We start from the raw sequence: 18,032 nt of genomic DNA, 5'->3' as shown, positions 1-18,032 counted from the left end.
GGGAAAAGAAGGAATGTGGCTCTGCGCCCAGCATGTGGCCTTGGGCCATGGCCCAGTTATTGGGGTGCATGACCCAGGCCCTGCTGCCAGAACTGGTCTCGTCATGCCTGAGATCACTGCCGGGGACAGGGGCCCCTCTTCAAGGTCGGTCACTTAGACGTAGACAAGCTACCACACCGCGTCCAAGATGGCACGCAGGCACCCTCTCTCTGCGGAGGAAAGAAGACCTGCCCTGCAAAACCAGCATGAAAGCCCCCTCAGATGGGGGGCCTGCCACAGGGAAAAGCTGGTTTGGGGAAAAACTGGGCTGTTTCACACATGGGTGTGCTGGCCATGGCCACAATAACGGGAAAGCCAAGGGCAGGACCCCATAGGCATGATAAAGCCGCATGACCAAATTCCACAGACTTACTCTTCTTTCTGGACTTTGACACTTTAGAGGGAACAATGTGTCACTTCTGTTTCCGGCAGCCACTGTCCCTAAGTTTTAGAGGACAAGTCCATGACTTGTCCCACAAAGCAGCACATAAAATAAAGAAACAGCATGATAGAAATGCTGCTGTCATCAGCAACTGTTTATTCCCCAGAGTTGTTTCTACAGGTTGCCCTGTCCGGCCATTTCCAGAAATGTCTGTTACCCTGCCGGCCATCCTGTCGCAGGATGAACAAATCTATCTCTTTTGCCAGAACAGAACAGAACACAACACAACACAACACAACCAGGAAGAAAAACCAGGCAAGATAAGGTTTAAGGGTTTAATGTTACCAACATTTTCCTTGGAGGTCTTTATGGGTGAAGAGATCTAAAATTTTTATTTAAGAATTTTTTATTTAAGTTTTTGACCTAAGTGCCATGAGTTCTGGTCCACGTACAGATCTGTGGTGCCACTGCCACAATCAGGACCCAGAGCACTCCCATCTCCCTGAGTCCGCCCGGCCCTGCTGCTCACTTCCCCAAGTGACAAAATCTGACCTCAGTGCCAGGTCTATTTATATTCGGGGGGGTCACACTCAGTGCATTTTTATTTGCCACTATAAGTTCTCATTTACAGAAAGAAGAGAACTAGAACTCCTTCACTGGAGGGCAGTGGATGATGAAGAAGCGACACCAACAGTTTGTCTCTCGTGTGCTGGCCAAAAAATTTTATCCTGTGGTCAACGTTTACATAAATCAGGTTGTGACTGAAGAGCACACATCCCCAGTCACAAGCAGCAGGACCAGAGGGGGCTCCAAATATGGGAAATTCTATGGACCAGTCTACCTGCTGCCCATGAGCATGCACACCCAACACACCCGCACCAACACCCACTCACGCCAATACTCACACCTCCAACACACACACACGAAACCCACATTCGGCACACACACGACACATACTCACATATCCAAGACACCCAACGTCCACACCCACCAACACACACTCATACACACCAACACACTCACACCAACACCCAACACATATACACACACGCTAAACCCACTCAACACACCCACAATATACACTCACACACACAACACACACACAAAATACATACTCAAATATCCAACACACCGACACATCCAATACCCACCCCGACACACAATCATACCAACACACTCACATGCCATCGGACGGTTTCTGAACAGTCTCTTGCATCACTCCAGTCTTCGCTCCTTGACCTTCTGATGTCGGCAGAGATGGCGAGTGGACGCGGGAAGTCCCGGCAGGTGTCAAACGCAATACACCTTCACGAGGCTTCCAGGGTGCCGTTCTCCACTCTCCGAGGCCCCTGTGCCCGGCCCAAAGAGCGTAGTACTTCACAGCCTTCCTCCGGCTCACCAGTGGCAGCAGGGTGGCGACAGCCCATGCCCTCAAGTGAGGAACAGCACCCTGTCTTTCTATCCACACCAACCCAGTTCCGTCACCTCTCCCTCCCGCCTCAGAGGGGGGATGTCGCTCCTCTCCTCCGATGCTGACCCCTTCACCGTTGAGCTGGACACCGTCCCTCCCTGACGCTGGAGGAGACACACCAAACACACTCCCTGCACGCGGGCCTTCCTTCGTTTGGCACCTTGTCGAAGGTAAAGCACGGTAGCGGGCCTCCACGTCGATAGAAATGATGAAGAAATCATGCACGACCCCAAGAAGCTTGGGAATACTGGGGATGTTGATAGCTAATAATGACACACACAGGCCAGACTGAGTACAGGCTAGACCAGAGGCGCCTAACCGTGAAGGGAGCCCAAGGGAAAAGCATGATGGTTATGACAGGCGCCTCGGGCCAGGCTAGGCGCACACAGGTGAGTCAGACACACGCAGCTTGTTCGTTTAGTCCTCATAAAAGCTTCGTCAACGGCTGTGATTTTTCCCTCGTAAGAGGAAAGAACAATGAGCCTCAGAGAGGAGCGGGAACTTGCCTAAAATCACACAGCTCTACGGGAGCAGGTCTGGAATTCAAAGCCAAGTCCGCTGCCACACACGGCGATGAGGAGAAGGACGGTGGTAAAAACGCCCGCAGCTCACATTTGCGCAGAGCTCACCATGCGCCGAGCTCCTGTGCAGCAACGCTCGAGCAGCCGCGTGCTCTGCAGGAAATCTCTGTTCGCTCAGCTCACACGTATGAAGGCAGAGTTGAGGGAGTCATGTCTAGCATGTGAGTAAGGTCCCCCAGGGAAGCAGGTAAGAGGTTAGAGGCCCAGGGGACGGCACCGTCTTCACACCTTCAAGGTTCTCTGGTCAGATCGTGCTGTGCTCGCCCCCTTCTCCGTGCTAGGGGAGTCGCTTCTAATTTTCTGCAAAGGTATAGCGGGACATGACAGATGTTGGCTGATTTCAGGGAACCAATCTGTTAAAAGCCGAGTCAGCTGTCTTCGGGTTTTAAATTGAAATCTCACAGGTGGAAAGGCAAGATGCGAATGGCTGTTTCTGGTGAGATGTGTATGTTCCCCCAAAGGCTGCCACTGCAGACCCATACGATCGGGTTCAGAGATGCCGGACGTCACGGGCCCAGGGTTCGGGTGACCAGTGACAGAACACAAGAAACCGGGTGTGTGAGGGTGTCTGCCGTGTGGCACTGTGAGCTGGGCTAAAACATATGGGGCCACCAATGCCATCCATTCATTCACGCGGCCGCTTAGCCATTGACTCATTCAACAAAGGAGCCATAGGGAACGGTGCCCGCACGCGTCCTGAGTGTGCCTGGAGAACGTGGGAAGAGGAGCAGTTCCCTCCACCTCCCGCCACTGTGCCCTCAGGCACCTGCCCCTGCCCAGGTATTCTCTCTCAGAGCCCAGCCCATCTCCCACCTCCACCAGGCACCTAGTCAGCTACAAAAGGAGGGCGGGGTGGAGGCGGGATTTGTTAATGTCAGCTCTTAAGTCCTATCTCCCACTTCTAAAACACCAAAGTTTGGAGTTCCACTCTGAATTCTTAGCCTATACCGTCCTTACATTTGCCTAAAAGGGCATTTCCCTTTTAGTGGCTTTCCATTTAAACACACCTCACATGTGATTGGATTGGCGGGGAGGACCCAGAAGGAGGTCTGGGCGTGGTGCTGTAGCACACACCCTGGGGCCTGGGGCCTTTCGGGGCATGGGTGTGGTCCCTCTGATTTCAGCTGGTGACACGTCCCCTTTCTTTTCTGCTGCAGCCTCCTCTCAGTCTGCCCCAGCCCACCGGGTCCTCACACCAGCGTGGCCCCCACACAAAGGCACAGGACCCTCAACCTAGGGGGGTGGGTGCAGAGTCCCAGCCTCCGGCCCTTCCAGGGCCTGATCCCACAGGCCTTCAGTGGCCCCCTTGGAGGGAGAATGGGGCAGCTCCCTAATTTTCCTGTCACTTCCCCATTCCCTATGTCTCCCAGAAGGACTCTAGGCACCCAAGTCCTGCCTCAGGCTCTGCTTTGGGAACACCCAACCCGAGACCTTCATTCCCACAACGCCAGCATTTGCATCTCTGCCTGGGAACGAGGGCCAGGGCCCAATACCCCAAACCAAGAGCCCGGATCCTCCAGCTGGCTTTAAGACTGGTCAGCAGCCAACAGGGCCGGGGGAGAGAGGCGACTCCGGGCCTGTCTTGCACACTCTGCCTCCTCGGTTTAATAAGAGATGTCCATGCCGGGGGACAAGGGCAGTGGAACCTAGCACACCCAACCACCGGCTCCCCAAGGACAGCTCATTCCGTTACAGATTTGGGGGCAGAGCCGCATAGTTGACGGCACTCCTACTCATTTCTTGAAACCTCAGCACAAAGCACAGTGTCTGGCACATCTTCGGAATTCAAAAAATTACTTGTTCGATGCATAAATGAGGATTATAGCTCCAAACCCGCTGTGGCTCGAGGGAGAGCCCAGCAGCTACAGCGCGGTAAATGCTACATCTATTGTAAAAGCATGAAGAGAGTAACCCGCATCATCTCCTCTGCTGCTCATCTGCTTTCTCACCTCACCCGACCAACCCACCTCCTCCTAACCACCCACCTGCCAGTTCACCAACACACACGTCTCCTACCTCACCTACTACTTTTGGATCTTCACTGTCACCACCACTGGGACATAAGGGGTTTGATCACAGGTGAAGGATCAACAGCTCGATGCCAGGCCATCACCGGCAGCTCTGTTCTCCCATCTCAACTGGGCACACGGTACGCCCACTGGGGGGTAGGCAAGGGATGAGAGATTTTGGAACCCCCGCCATCCAGAGGAACAGTCCTCAGAGGATAAAATGATGATGGTGGTGGGGATGGTGATGGTGATGAAGAGCAGGTGGAAGGCAACTTCTGGACGTGATGGATCTGTTTACGGCACAGACCGTGGTGACGGTTTCACGGTGCATACTTATCTCCAAACCCATTATGTTGCACACGTTAAATATGCACAGCTTTCTGTATGCCAGTCATACCTCATTAATGTTTTAACAGGAGAATTAACTATAGAGCTTGTTTAAATGTATGTCACCTGGCCCCACCCCCAGAGAGCCTGTGCATTAGATTTGCTTTGCAACTCAGGAATCGCCATCTTATTTTTATTATTTTTTAATTTTTTCAAATGTCTTACTTATTTCTGAGAGAGAGAGAGACAGAGGGAAAGAGAGAGAGAGAGAGAGAGAGAGAGAGAGAGAGAGAGAGAGAGAGAATGTGAGCAGGGGAGGGGCAGAGAGACAGGGGGACACAGGATCCAAAGCGGGTTCTGTGCTGAGAGCAGACAGCCTGATAACGGGGCTCAAACTCACCTACCGTGAGATCATGACCTGAGCCGAAGCTGGATGCTTAACCAACTGAGCCACCCAGGCGCCTCAGGAATGTCCATTTTTGAGAAGTACTTGGGTGGTTCTGGGGCAGGAGGAGCCTTAGATTACACTTTGGAAACAACAGGCTTATGCCTCGAGGCCCAAAGTGGTTCAGGCCCAGCCCCAAAGGGGTCTGGCCCGCTGTCCTCAGGTTTCGGGACACGTAGTTGGTATCCCTGCAGCAAGGCAGGAAGCTGGGCCAAGTTTCCGGGGCACTAACGCTGTTCGATCTCTAGGGTTGCTCGGCTTTGCCCGTGTGGTCTGTGAAGGTGCAGGTTATTTCACGGTCTTTGAAGGTGTGCGTGTGTGTCTTTGCATGTACGTGCCTGTCCGCTGCATGTGTCCTTGTGTGTTCTTCCCTGAGGTGGTGTGGGGGACACCTGTACCCGTTGGCATCTCTGCTGCAGCCGCGTGTCAGCTTCTGCCACCAAGGCGCTCACAAGGACACCTTTGTCTGCAAACGCCATGCACGGGTTTACGCTGTGGCACGCAGCTGGTGTGCACGAACACTTGCATACGTGGGTGCGCGTAGAAGGGAAGGGCACTTGGGCCGATGTAGTCGAGCACACACGAAGCTTCCCACTTGAGCTTTCCAGTAAGAAAATTTTAATTTCAAATTATTTCACCGTACGGTTCAAGGTCCCAGAGATGAGTAAAGGGAAATTGAAGATAACCTACCAGCTGGACAACTTACTGGTTACTTCTCAGACAAGCTGCAGCCCTAAAAGCTTTCACGTATTTGTGGCCGTCTCCCTGGGTGGATGGGATTGTCAATGGGTTGAGTATTTCACTTAATACCCTCAAACTGGAGCCTTGTCCTGTTGTTATCTGCTAGTAACAAAAGACTCATTTAAAAAGCCAATGCCTGCAATGTGATTGGTTTCTACACTCTTCAATCAAACCTAACTTCTAGTCAGGCATCTTTTATACTTTATTATCTGTACAAGTTACGTAATTTTTGAAACTACTTATGTTTATGGCTTTATGAAGCTATGCCCCTCTTCTGAAGTGACTCAGAGTACGGCGTTTTAGAATGTGCCATGTCCCCTCCTGATAGGCGATCATGGAGGGCTCCCAGTTTGGGGTAAGAAGGCCAAACTCAATCCACAGGAGAGAAAACAGTCCCAGGGCCACAGACAAAACCACCGACTCTGACCCACCATACGGCCAAACACAGGCCCTGGTCATAATGGGGTCCAGATGCAAGAGTGTGGATGGCCCCGTTGACGTTCTATCAGTGACTCAGTAGAACACAGTGAGCTGGGGACACACAGGGCCAGGAGAGGGGTGGAAGCCTCCCGACTCTTCCAGAGCCTATCACTCAATAGCAGGGGTGGGATTTGAAACCAGGTTCCAAAGAGACGAGTGCTTCGGAATTGTGCCTTAGAGAAAGCAAGGTCAATAAACAAAAGAAAGCAAAACAAACGGATAGAAAACTATCCCCTCTAGGCCAATTATGCAGTCACAGTACCTGGAAAGTTAAATGCACTAAAAGTGTTCACATTTATACTGGGAGGGGGTGGGGGGAGGCATCATAATCCAGGGCTTATTCCTAAACAATTAGTACTGTCTCCTAACCTCTGCGTTTCCCCAACTCTGTTTTTCTTTGCCATTCCCGTGGAATAACTTCATTAACATCCTTAACTTCGTTCAATTACTCTGTTGTTAAATCCAAGCCCCATATGCCTATGTTAATGTCCACGATCAGACCTGATTCCCCTAACCCTTACTTTCCGACTCAAGCCTTCAGCTCCTTCCAGATGTGACCATCTTCCCTTATTTATGCCAATCCTGGTGCCTCCCAGGCCCCCCTACCCTCATCTCTCATTTCCTGTAAGACCCACCTCAACATTCCTCCGATACAGCTCTTGCTCTATAAATCTTCCCTGTTAGCCCATCTTGCAAATTCTTTCACGGACTTTGAATTTCTTGAACTGGTTTGCTCATGATTTGCTCCCTCCAAGGCTCAATGAGTATCTGCAGTGTGATCAAACACTGGCAATAGCAAAACATCGGAATTACACTCCGGGTGATTCATTTGTGTCCTGTGATCACCTCAGAGACACCATAAACTCCTCCAGATGAGTGATCTCTCCTTACCTCGTTCCCTTTAGATCTGCCACAGGACGCACAGTAGGTACCTAGTGAATGGCAGATGAATGGAACTGAATTAAAATAGACCTTCACCCCACCTAAAACAACCATGTAACCAATCTGAAGACAGACTCTGCAACCAAAAGAATCAGACAAAAAAAGGTTAGATTATTCTAAAGAAGGAGATCATCTGGCCATTTTTTATGTCCTAAATTTTTATGCCCATTGTTTTCTTGAGGTTTTAGTAACGGTCTTAAGTGTTCCAAATTAAGTCTAGACGGAGTGTTCTGAATTGCCAGAAACAAAAAAAAAAAATCCACACATCTTAATCACTGACTATCCTTTGCCTGAATGGCATGTCTTTCCATTTGTTTTTCCTGAGAGTAGAGCTTAATATTTGGTCCTGTTTTTAGTTTGCCTATAGTGGAAATACCCCCATGTCAATTTACCATTGGCTTTCCCTCCATCAGAAAACAACAACAACAACAAAGCAAACAAGCCCCACAAAAACTGGTATGGATGTAGAATCAAATAAGGAAATGGCAGAGACTTCCAAGGTGAGGTAACAAAAGTAAGTTGCCTACGACTCCATTTCTTAGGGTGTGAGCATGTGAAAAGCGATACCATTAAGGAAATCTTTCTCCCTAGCAGTATTTCTTGGAGTGGACCTGAGGCCACCTGCACAAGCTCACCCCCAACTGTGTACAGTGAAGTATGTGTGCGTGTGTGTGTGGGGGGGGGGGGGTGAGGAGGGGGGGAGTGGAGAGTCTCTCTGGAGGCGCTCCTCTGGAATTCTGATTTGGTGGGTATGGGGCAGGACCTTGGTAGAAATGTGTTCTTAACAAGCTCTCCTGGTGATCCTTATGCACAATACAGTTTGAGAAGCAACGGGATTTGGCAGTTAACTATGTAACAGACCTTCAAGTTGGAAGGTCAAGTAGGAAGGGGATACTCATGCATCAGATATAAAAAACTAAAAAAAGGAGCCTCTGTTTCCTGAAAAACTCACAGTTGAGCTTGCCGCTGCAGTAATATGCCCCCAACCTCGGCCACCCAAATGCCAGAGTTCCCTCCCCATAACACCACCTACTTTTCCAGGTACCTTGGGCCGAGGACAGGAACGTCTATGTCATACTGTTTCCACATCACACGTTGGGCAAGGGAATAAGATGATATTTAATACTGTCCCATTTAAAATAAGGAGTGACAGGCTTAAGCGTCCGACTTCGGCTCAGGTCAGATCTCACGGTTCGTGAGTTCGAGCCCTGTGTCAGGCTCTGTGCTGACAGCTCAGAGCCTAAGCCTGCTTCGAAATCTGTGCCTCCCTCTCTCTCTTCCCCTCCCCCATTCACACTCTGTCTCTCTCTCAAAAATGAACATTAAAAAAATTAAAATAAAATAAGGAAGGGCATGCAAGCGTCCTCCTCTTTGAAAGGGAGAGGGGCGCCTGGGTGGCTCAGTCGGTTAAGTGTCTGACTTTGGCTCAGGTCATGATCTCACTGTTTGTGGGTTTGAGCCCCACGTTGGACTCTGTACTAACAGCTAAGAGTCTGAAGCCTGCTTCGGATTCTGTGTCTCCCCCTCTCTGCCCCTCCCATGCTCATGCTCTGTCTCTCTCTTGTCTCTCAGTAATAAATAAACGTTTAAAAAAAAAAAAGAAAGAAAGAAAGGGAGAGATCCCCAGGGGATAATGTACCCAGCATAGATATAGGGGGATGCTGAGGGAACCAAGGGATCCACAGAAGGACAGATGCAGTGTGCTGACTTCCTTATCCCAGGCAGCTCAAACAGACACATTCTCTCAAGCTATGGCTGTAAATGTCTTCCTTCTCAGATTAACAATGGACAATTGCAGATTTTCTTTCCATCCCCAGTCCCCATAAGAGGCAATGCAATTGGGAAAATCAACTAGATAAATGTGGCCTGGAGTTGGCTGTCCCTCAGAGCTAGGACTAACACAGATACAGCTGGAGACTGTCCTCAAACACCTGGATTGCTCTCTATGGTTGCCAACTACTCTGGGATTCAGATGAGGCCTGGGGAAGGAACAGAACATAGGCCTCAAACTGGGCTGGCTTTCATGTTGACTGTGCCCTTGAATCCAGAGCTGGGCGCAGAAAGTCACTATAAGGACCCGAAGCAAGCTTTTTGGCCAAAGTGACCCTGAGGAGGAAGAGGTCAGCCTGCTCAGAATTTTGGTTAACAGTCATCTAAGGGCCAAAGAAAAGGAGTTACATCACACCCAGGTGGAGGACCTTCCAAGAGTAATGGGGGTGCAGGGGCCAGAGGTGGAAGTTGGGGAGGGGGGAGCTAAAGAGAGCCCTGGGACTGTCTGCAAAGAAGCCTTCCACGCCCACCAGATGCCCTGAGCTGGGTCCCAGGCCCCAGGTGCAGACACAAAAGCAAAGTAAACTGCAGAGACCATCTGGTGGGAAAGGGACAGGCACAAGATGGTAAGATGTGAGGACATAAAGAATACCAAAGTCAAAGTTACTGGATCCATCAAGCTGTGCTCTGACAACTTGTATGCATTGCCTTTTTTTAAAAAAAAGGAAAAAAAAAGAAAAAGAAAAACAACAACGACAACAACAACAATCAGTCCCACAACCCTGGGATCATGACCTGAGCCGAAATCAAGAGTTGGATGCTCAACTGACTGAGCCACCCGGGCGCTCCTGCATTGCCTTTTGAACAGTTTTTAAAGGTCCTTTTATAAGCCGCCATGTTCACTTTCTAGTAAAGGCAAATAACACTGGTACCTGTTCGCTGAATGGCAATTTAGGGTAACTGGGTAATAAAAGCCCGAACACCAGCTATTCCTGAACCAGACCTGCGAAGGTGACAGGGCGATCACGCCGCCCAGAGCTACCCCTGGAAGAAGAGCACTTTCTAAAGAGAACATGCGTCGGCTGTCTCACCCCCGCACGTCCTTGTCCTTCAACCCTTCCCTGGGGGTTCACGCAGGGCCCTATCCCACAGCCTCCAAGCTCAGGCCCTGCCTCCCCCTTGGCCACGGCGCGGCTCATGGTTTCCCTCTCCACGTGGCTCCAGAACAGACGGACAGACGGCAGACTGCAAGCACGTGAGCAGTAGAACCGTCCCTCCCGGAGCTGGCAGGGAGGCAGGGAGGCCAGGAGCGGAGGTCAGCAGAGGCTCCTCTTGGGCCGGGGAGATGGTGTGTCTGTGCATCTGGATGGAGTGGGAAAGGAACGCTGGGGAAGGACTGGGGTAGAGCCTGAAGAGCTGCTGTGGCTCAGCCTTCTAAAGGGGAGGGCAAGCCAGGGCCCCGAGACACAGCAGGGGTGGGGCCCAGAGGCCGGTGAGGGCCCACTGGATGACGAAGGGGCGGGGACACAACCTGTAGGCTCAGACCTCCCAGGGAAGGAGGTGTGAGGTTATCTGCGGAGGCCTGCAGGCTGAGGGCGGTAAACGGAGCAGGGAGAGGGCAGCCTCGGGGATGGGTGACCCGTCCGCGGGCCCACGCGCCTCTGGCACATTTCGCAGCCTTTCTCAGTGGCCGCGAGCATCAGGGCAGAAGGGCTCAGGCACACACAAGTCTTGGGACTTCGGTTTTATGGCCTACACGGCAACCTCTTAAATGTGGGTCGGCCCTGGCTTCTCACGGCAGCTCAGCTTCGCTCCTCGCCGACTTCCACCCTCGCGGGCCTGCTCACCGTCACCTCAAACACTGCCCATCACGGTCTCCCCAGAACGGACTCTCCTGCTTCCCGTTCCTTCCCGCTCCTCACACACCAACCACGAGCTGGACAGTGAGTGAGGCACTCGGGTGTGGTGACAGTGAGCGTCACCAGGGCGCATGGTCCCAGCAAGCCCGAGGCCGGTGACCGGACTTCCCCAGCTGGTGGGTGAGGAAGTGAAGGCACGGAGAAACAAGGCAACAAGCCCACGCCACACAGCTCAGCGAGAGGGGGGATCTGGTTCAACCCCGGCTCTCTCATCCGGGGACCCGCCAGAGCTGCTGTTTCCAACCCTAGCTGCTGTGCTGGGATCCCCAGAAAAGCTGTTAAAATAACATCCGTGCATGACCCCACACCCAGAGAGGCTGATTCAGCTCGTGGGGATTAGGACCCCACCCGGCTTATTTTTCAACTCCACCCCTCACCACACCACACCCACCCCCCACCCCCCACCCCCCACCCCCCGCCCCCACAGGTGACTGCAACACACGGGCCAGGGCTGGGAGCAAGTATGCCAGAGACTCCAGAGGGTCTGGCCGGGGCTGTGGTGCTGTACCCCAGGGCCCAGCAATGTGCCTGGCACGTGCTGGAAGGGCAGTCAATCCTTGCTGACTGACAGAAGGAATGCAAACTCCACACTCCCCATCCAGGGCTCCAAACCTGGAGCTCCCACCCGGCATCAGCTGACTGGCCCCTGGGCCACACCTCACCCTCCTGCCCTGCCTCCTCCCCGGGGACAGAAAAGTCATTCTCCCCGCCTCACCTTCGTCCTGCCACCCCGTTCACCCGCCTCAGGGCTTGCTCCATGTTTAAGGATGCAGCTGTGGCCCCTTGGTCTGGTATTTCAGACCCCAACACCCCAGTTTATCCTTTCAATCACATCTGCCACCACCCAGGTGCCCTGCTGTGCGGGCGGGGGTCCTCCTCATCTCCCGTGCAAGTCTGGAGGCTTCCTGTAGCAGTGACTTCAGTGGTGCCTGCCCCGTCCAGGCCTGGATCCTTCTCACCCACGAGGACCTAACTGCCCGGCGGTGCCCTTCACCCCAGCCTCCAGGGATTCCCTTCTGACTCCGAAGGTCTATGCCGAGAAGCCTACTCGGCTCCGGTCTCGCATGGCCTCTGACCATCATTTCCACGTGCACGTGTCCTCGTTTTCTGACTAAACTAAGATCACTTGAGGGCAACAACCGTGGGCACGTAATTTGGCTTCTCCCACAGTGGCCGCCACCGCCCATGCTCCGTGAGCGCCACCGGGCCCTCGCCATTTCGTCTCTGTGAGAGTGGCCTTACCTGTAGTATCTGGACTGCAGGTAGGTGGAACACACAGCCTTGGACACGTGACTGGCCGAACCGAAGTCGATGACCTTCACTCTGTACGGCTGCCTAGACGGATCTACCAGCATGATGTTTTCCGGTTTGAGGTCGGCATGGATGAGACCGAGGCTTTTCAGCTTCATCAGGGCTGTGGCTACCTGCTGGAGGACTGGGCGGATGTACTTGAGGGGCAAGGGACTGAACTTGTTCTGCTTCAGAAAGTCATAGAGGTTCTGCTCCAACATCTCAAAGACCAAGCACGTGTGGTTCTTGTGCTGGAAACACTCGTAGGCGCGGACAAAGTTGTAGTCGTCGGCGCTCTCTGTGCTCAAGCGGGCCAGGATGCTCACCTCGATCTGACCCTGCCGGGCATATGACGGGTGGTTCTTCAGGATTTTGATGGCCACGATTTCATTGGTGCCCCGTTTCCAGCACTTGACCACTTGCCCAAACGTCCCTCGGCCCAGGAATTCTAAAACTTCGTAAGTGTTGGTCATGGAACACAGCACCTCATGCTGGACCAGCTGGTAATCACCCTCGCTGTTGGAGCCACTGTTTTTGGAGGTGGCAGTCGATGTGGTGGCAGTGGCTACAGTGGCCCCACTGGCATTATTCTGAATCATGGGTGGATGCTCTTCGATGATCTGCACGCTGCTCGTGTTCTCAATCTCCTCACTCTTACGCTTGAGTCCACATTTTTGGTAGGTATCGAGAAGGCTCACAGTGCTGCGACGCATCAGGTTATGGGGTCCGCCGAGGACTTGCCCGGTGACAGAAGTGCTACTTGCTGATGTTACGACTATGTGCCCGGTGCTTCCTGGGAAGATGATGGTCTGCTCGTAAGGTAGGCTTGGGTTTGGGATCGGCAAGGAGGTGCTGACGGTTGTGGTGGCCGGCTGAGAAGGTGGGATGTTCTTGCCCTGGCTGTACGCTTTGCTGTGGGAGCCGTACCCAGTCATGTCCCAGGCGGAACTCGGCTCCACTTTCAGTTTCTTCACACTACAGAAGGCACTTGATTGAAGGGTGTGAGGGGAGAAGACTTGCACGTGTGAGGCCATACCTAGGAGGAAAAGAAAGGGAAAGACACATATTTCAGTCGCCACGAAACGGACGAGCTCAGCAGATTCACCTCAGTTGTGACCGGTGGCTTGGGTCCTAGAGAATATTTTCCCCCCACTTCAAAGCAAGGTTGGGAAAGTGAATGTATCCACCCCCCCCCCCCCAACCCCGGGGAAGCACATTCTGGTCACTCAGTTTGTGGGGCCGAGGAGTTCGTGTTCTGCCTGCCACCGTGGGGGGGTGGGGAGGGGGAGAATTGTAGAGTCAGTCAGGAATACAATCAAGACCCAGATACAGAGTTGGAATATCAGGACTTTGTTCGTGACTTATTTGTTTTTATAAATACTGTTTGGGATAGAAACAGATTCTTCCCCAATTCTCGCTGGGTTGCAATCCTACTAAAACCGAGGACCGTATCAGGTGGCCCAGGTAACTGTTAGACTTAATTGTCCCACATGGTCTGCTACTCCTTGTCACAGACCCTGTTGGGTTAACTCGTTCGAAGAAACATCTTCCTCTACGGGTCCAGGCATGGCACCGGTAGCTTCTGGATGAACCGTAATTACCCCCTGGGATCTTAGTCACCTTAAATGAATTCTCTAGGGCTGAGTAGAACAGCAGTTAGTCTGATGCTTCCATTTAGATGGTCTAAATAAAACATTTTGTCATTTATTTTGTTTTATATCATTGAAACCTTTACTTTTTTTGTGGGGGGGGAAGGAGTGGGTAGCACCATTTATGGGCTCTACTCACTAACTTTTCCTGCTGAATTCATCTATCCATAAATTTATCTATAAAGTACTCTTCTTTCGTACCAACATCTCAGCCACAATTTAGATAACCTCAGAAATCTATTAGACTGTAACTCTGGAATAGTTGCACAATTTAGAATTTTGGTGATTCTAAAAACAAACAAAAATCATAGAAAAGTATCAAGGAAAAATAAGGCAATGAAATGAGGAAGGTAAGTTCTTAACGGTGAAAGTGAAAACAAACACTGCTCATCATCTAACTGTAGTTGATAAATATTCGTTTTTTTTTGAGAGAGAGAGAGAGCGGGGGAGAGGGGAAGAGGAGAGAGAGAGAATCCCAAGCAGACTCCATGACCAGCGTGGAGGCCAATGTGGGGCTCAGTCTCACAACTGTGAGATCATGACCTGAGCCAAAATCAAGGTGGACGTTCAACCAACTGAGCCACCCAGATACGCCATAACCATTTTTCATAGAAGCACAAGGACAGTGGGATTTCCATCAAGGACCCCTCGCATTCCCTAGAGTGGTCATTAAACATTTTCCTTCACACCCTGTCACCTGTCACCCTAGCCACCCTCTCTCCCAGCAGACACCTTCCACTTGTCCAGGAGCCCAACACCTGCAATCTTGCTTTCCACCTTTATTCTCTTCATTTCAGAACATTCCTGAATCTACATCCAGCCCCCATCCTTTCTGCTTTCTCCCCGGTCTCAGAGGAAGCTGTGTCTCTCATTTCCAACCCCCAAATCTCCTTTCATTCTCATGATTCCTCCTCTCCAGTTCCCTCCACTGTCCTCTCCCTCTCCCAGAGCTTTCAATTTCTGCTTGTTAATTAGATCCAGGTCCTTAGTAGGTATTTAATAAAGTTTTGCCAAGCAAATCAATGACTTAATCTTTTTCTGCCTTCCTGTGTCACCGTGTCACACATTCCCAACTCAGAAGGTAAGAAGAGTAACAGCCATACTCTCCCCCTTTAATTTTTTCCTTCTCACCTGTCATCAGTGGTTTATGCTCCCTTTTCTTCAAGGCTCTCTCCTTAGTCTACGCCCCCATCCCGCACATCCACACACTATAGCGCTGTGTTCTGCAAGGTTCTTAAAGGTAAATGACTTCCTAATTGCCTAAACCAATGGCCCCTTTTCAGCCCCTATTCTCCTTGACCTCCCTGCAACATCTGATATGCTGACCACAACTTCCTTCTTGATGCTCTTATCTGTGCTTATGAGAATCTGTAATCTCCTCCTCCAGTGTCTGATTGCACACTGTGTGCCTGGGTGGTTCCTTTTCCTCTTCCTCCTTTAAAATGTTGGTATTTCCAACATTTTGACTCTGTTCTTTCTGGAAGATATTCATTCAAACAGTTTGAGCTGTCATTTTTATGCAGGTGACTCCTACCGTTTATCTCAGGCCAGGTTCTCCCTCTTATCTTCCATTAGGAAGTTCTGCCTCCTGCAACATCAAAGACTATCTCCCAAAGCTGAATTCCTTATCTTCTCCTAAAACTTTAGCCATCTCACGCCCCTTTCTAACATCTCCCTTTCTGTTCATAGAATATTCTTCTAGTCACTTGGTTCCAAAAATGTGGATTTACCTTTGATGAGTCTTCTTTTATCCATGGACAACGTACTAATCTTATTAATTTCTCTTTCTTTCAAAATGTCTTCTGTAGCCATCTCTTTATTTCCCTTCTGGCTGCCACTTCCATGATTAAAGCATTTATTTATCACTTCCTAATAGGACTAGGGCAAATGCCAACATCTGGTCTACCTGAGAAGTCTTTTCCTCTAACTTGTCCATATTCAGTTCACCAGATTAATCTTCCTAGAATAATTCTAAGCACATTACTCCCCTGTCCAAAAACTTTCAGTGTCTTCTTAGTGTCTACAAGATAAAGCTGAGGACTCTCTCACTTAACACTATCACATTCAATTTCAATTACCTTCTTGGTTTCATCTCCAACGAAGAACTATCCTCAACCCCCAACTTGAATTAAGCAGTTCTATCACTGTTTCTAGAATGTCTCTACATGTCCTACCTCCACACTCCTACCTCCATTCCCTCATCTGGCACGCCTTCACTGTTTCTCTGAAGTTATTCAAAGACAAGACAATTCGGATCCCTCCTCTTCCCAGACCTCACCAACCCACAGTGATCATTCTCGAATCTCTTCCCCTACAGCACTTAACCATATGCACTATCCATTTGGCCACAAATTGTACCTCTGCCTTGCAAAATCTTGTCTTGTTGAGCTGAATTACTTTTTTTGTGTGCTATTTCACTTGTTACACATTTAGGTCATGTTTCCATAACCAGCTTATATTCTGCGTCCAAGAGATACAGTTTCTATTATCCATGGCAGACACTCAGTTGATGGAATAAAAGCACTCTAACTGGCCAGACCTCCAGGAGAGCTTAGCTCTCTGGCCATAGAGCAATGACCAGTCATAGGCACCTATGGGACCTGGCCATCCCCTGGAAAGTAAAGAAGAAGCTGTAACTATCTGCCCACCCATACCAAGGCTTTTTAAAAAAAAAAAAAAAACGAGGCAGGGGTTGGGCAGCTCCTGCCCCGATGTCAGCACTCACAGCCTATCGGTACTTTCAGTCTGGACATGCTCTGACCGTCCACAAGCAGCCTCAGCCTGACACCCAGCACCTGCTCGGAACCGCACCTTCATCCTGATCCCGTAGATCTAAGAAAGGCTTCCCTTCCTGTTTGGATCCTGAACTCCAATATCTACCTATGCAAAATGACTACACCCCCATATACATCTTTCTGCCCGGCAAGACCATTTTGGCTTGCTTATTCAGAATCTACACTTTACCTATTTTTTCCCCATTGCTCTTTCTGTTCAAGTCAACCTCCCTCGAATTCTGTCGTAATACTGAAAATGTTGTTTTCTATAGTCACCAGTACTAAATATTCATATTGTCCTAGATGTTGTCCACTATGTAGAAATAACCAGTCCCTCGACTTTCAGTGACTTATCTACTGGAGGCAAAGCGTTTCCTTTGTCCTTTGCTACCTCATGTGCCCCTCATTCCTCAACCCTCAAGTACTCGGGGAGGGAAGGGTCGCATGGCATTGGAAGAAAGTTGCTGATGTTACATAAGGGAGAAGTGGCTCTTTTCTCTATTTTCACTGTTTCAAAAACATTTTGTAGAAAGGCCAGAGTGTAGAAGTGGAAATTTACAGAGGGGAAGAGGATGGCTTCTGACTTATTTGTTACTGGGATGACAGCCAAGGGTCATAAAATTGCGGAAATCATCGCTGGCTACCTCTGGTGACAGATGCCCGGGACCAGAGAGGAGATGCGCGTGGCTAACAATGCCCTTCATCACGCCTGGGGCCTCAAACGCTATTCCTCAGGATTATCATGATTCTCCAGATTTTAAAATCTCAAGTACCCACTAGGCTCTGGGCCAGATGTACTATGGACAGGGTAAGCACACGTCCGACTTTGTCTGGGACAGTCCAGAGTTATTCTTTCCAATCCATTCTCACAAAGGTCCTAGTTTGAAAGCTAGGAAGACAACTGATGGGTTTAGGCTCCCAGGATTAAGCGGAAAAATTGGGCCCTGACCCTAGACATTCCAACCAAAACAATTCTATGTGCCTCTTTGTCTCTGTCTTAATGGTTTATTGATAAATTCCATTTTCTAGGATTAAGAGTAATTTTTTCCGGGGCGCCTGGGTGGCGCAGTCGGTTAAGCGTCCGACTTCAGCCAGGTCACGATCTCGCGGTCCGTGAGTTCGAGCCCCGCGTCAGGCTCTGGGCTGATGGCTCGGAGCCTGGAGCCTGTTTCCGATTCCGTGTCTCCCTCTCTCTCTGCCCCTCCCCCGTTCA

At 50.6% G+C, this 18,032-nt stretch overlaps 1 protein-coding gene across 4 annotated transcripts in view; it reads right to left on the bottom strand.

The window, feature by feature from the left end:
- Positions 1 to 18,032, bottom strand: part of HIPK2 (homeodomain interacting protein kinase 2) — a 190,128-nt gene that overhangs the window by 117,545 nt on the left and 54,551 nt on the right. For all 4 annotated transcript variants that reach the window (XM_058724109.1, XM_058724108.1, XM_058724111.1 and 1 more), the window contains exon 2: positions 12,349 to 13,432. In XM_058724109.1, the coding sequence (XP_058580092.1) occupies positions 12,349 to 13,432 (1,084 nt within the window). The remainder of the gene's footprint in view (positions 1 to 12,348; positions 13,433 to 18,032) is intronic.

The sequence above is a fragment of the Neofelis nebulosa genome, chromosome 4 (genome assembly GCF_028018385.1).
Source record: "Neofelis nebulosa isolate mNeoNeb1 chromosome 4, mNeoNeb1.pri, whole genome shotgun sequence".
Classification (NCBI taxonomy): domain Eukaryota; kingdom Metazoa; phylum Chordata; class Mammalia; order Carnivora; family Felidae; genus Neofelis; species Neofelis nebulosa.
This window is presented reverse-complemented; position numbering and strand designations above follow the sequence as displayed.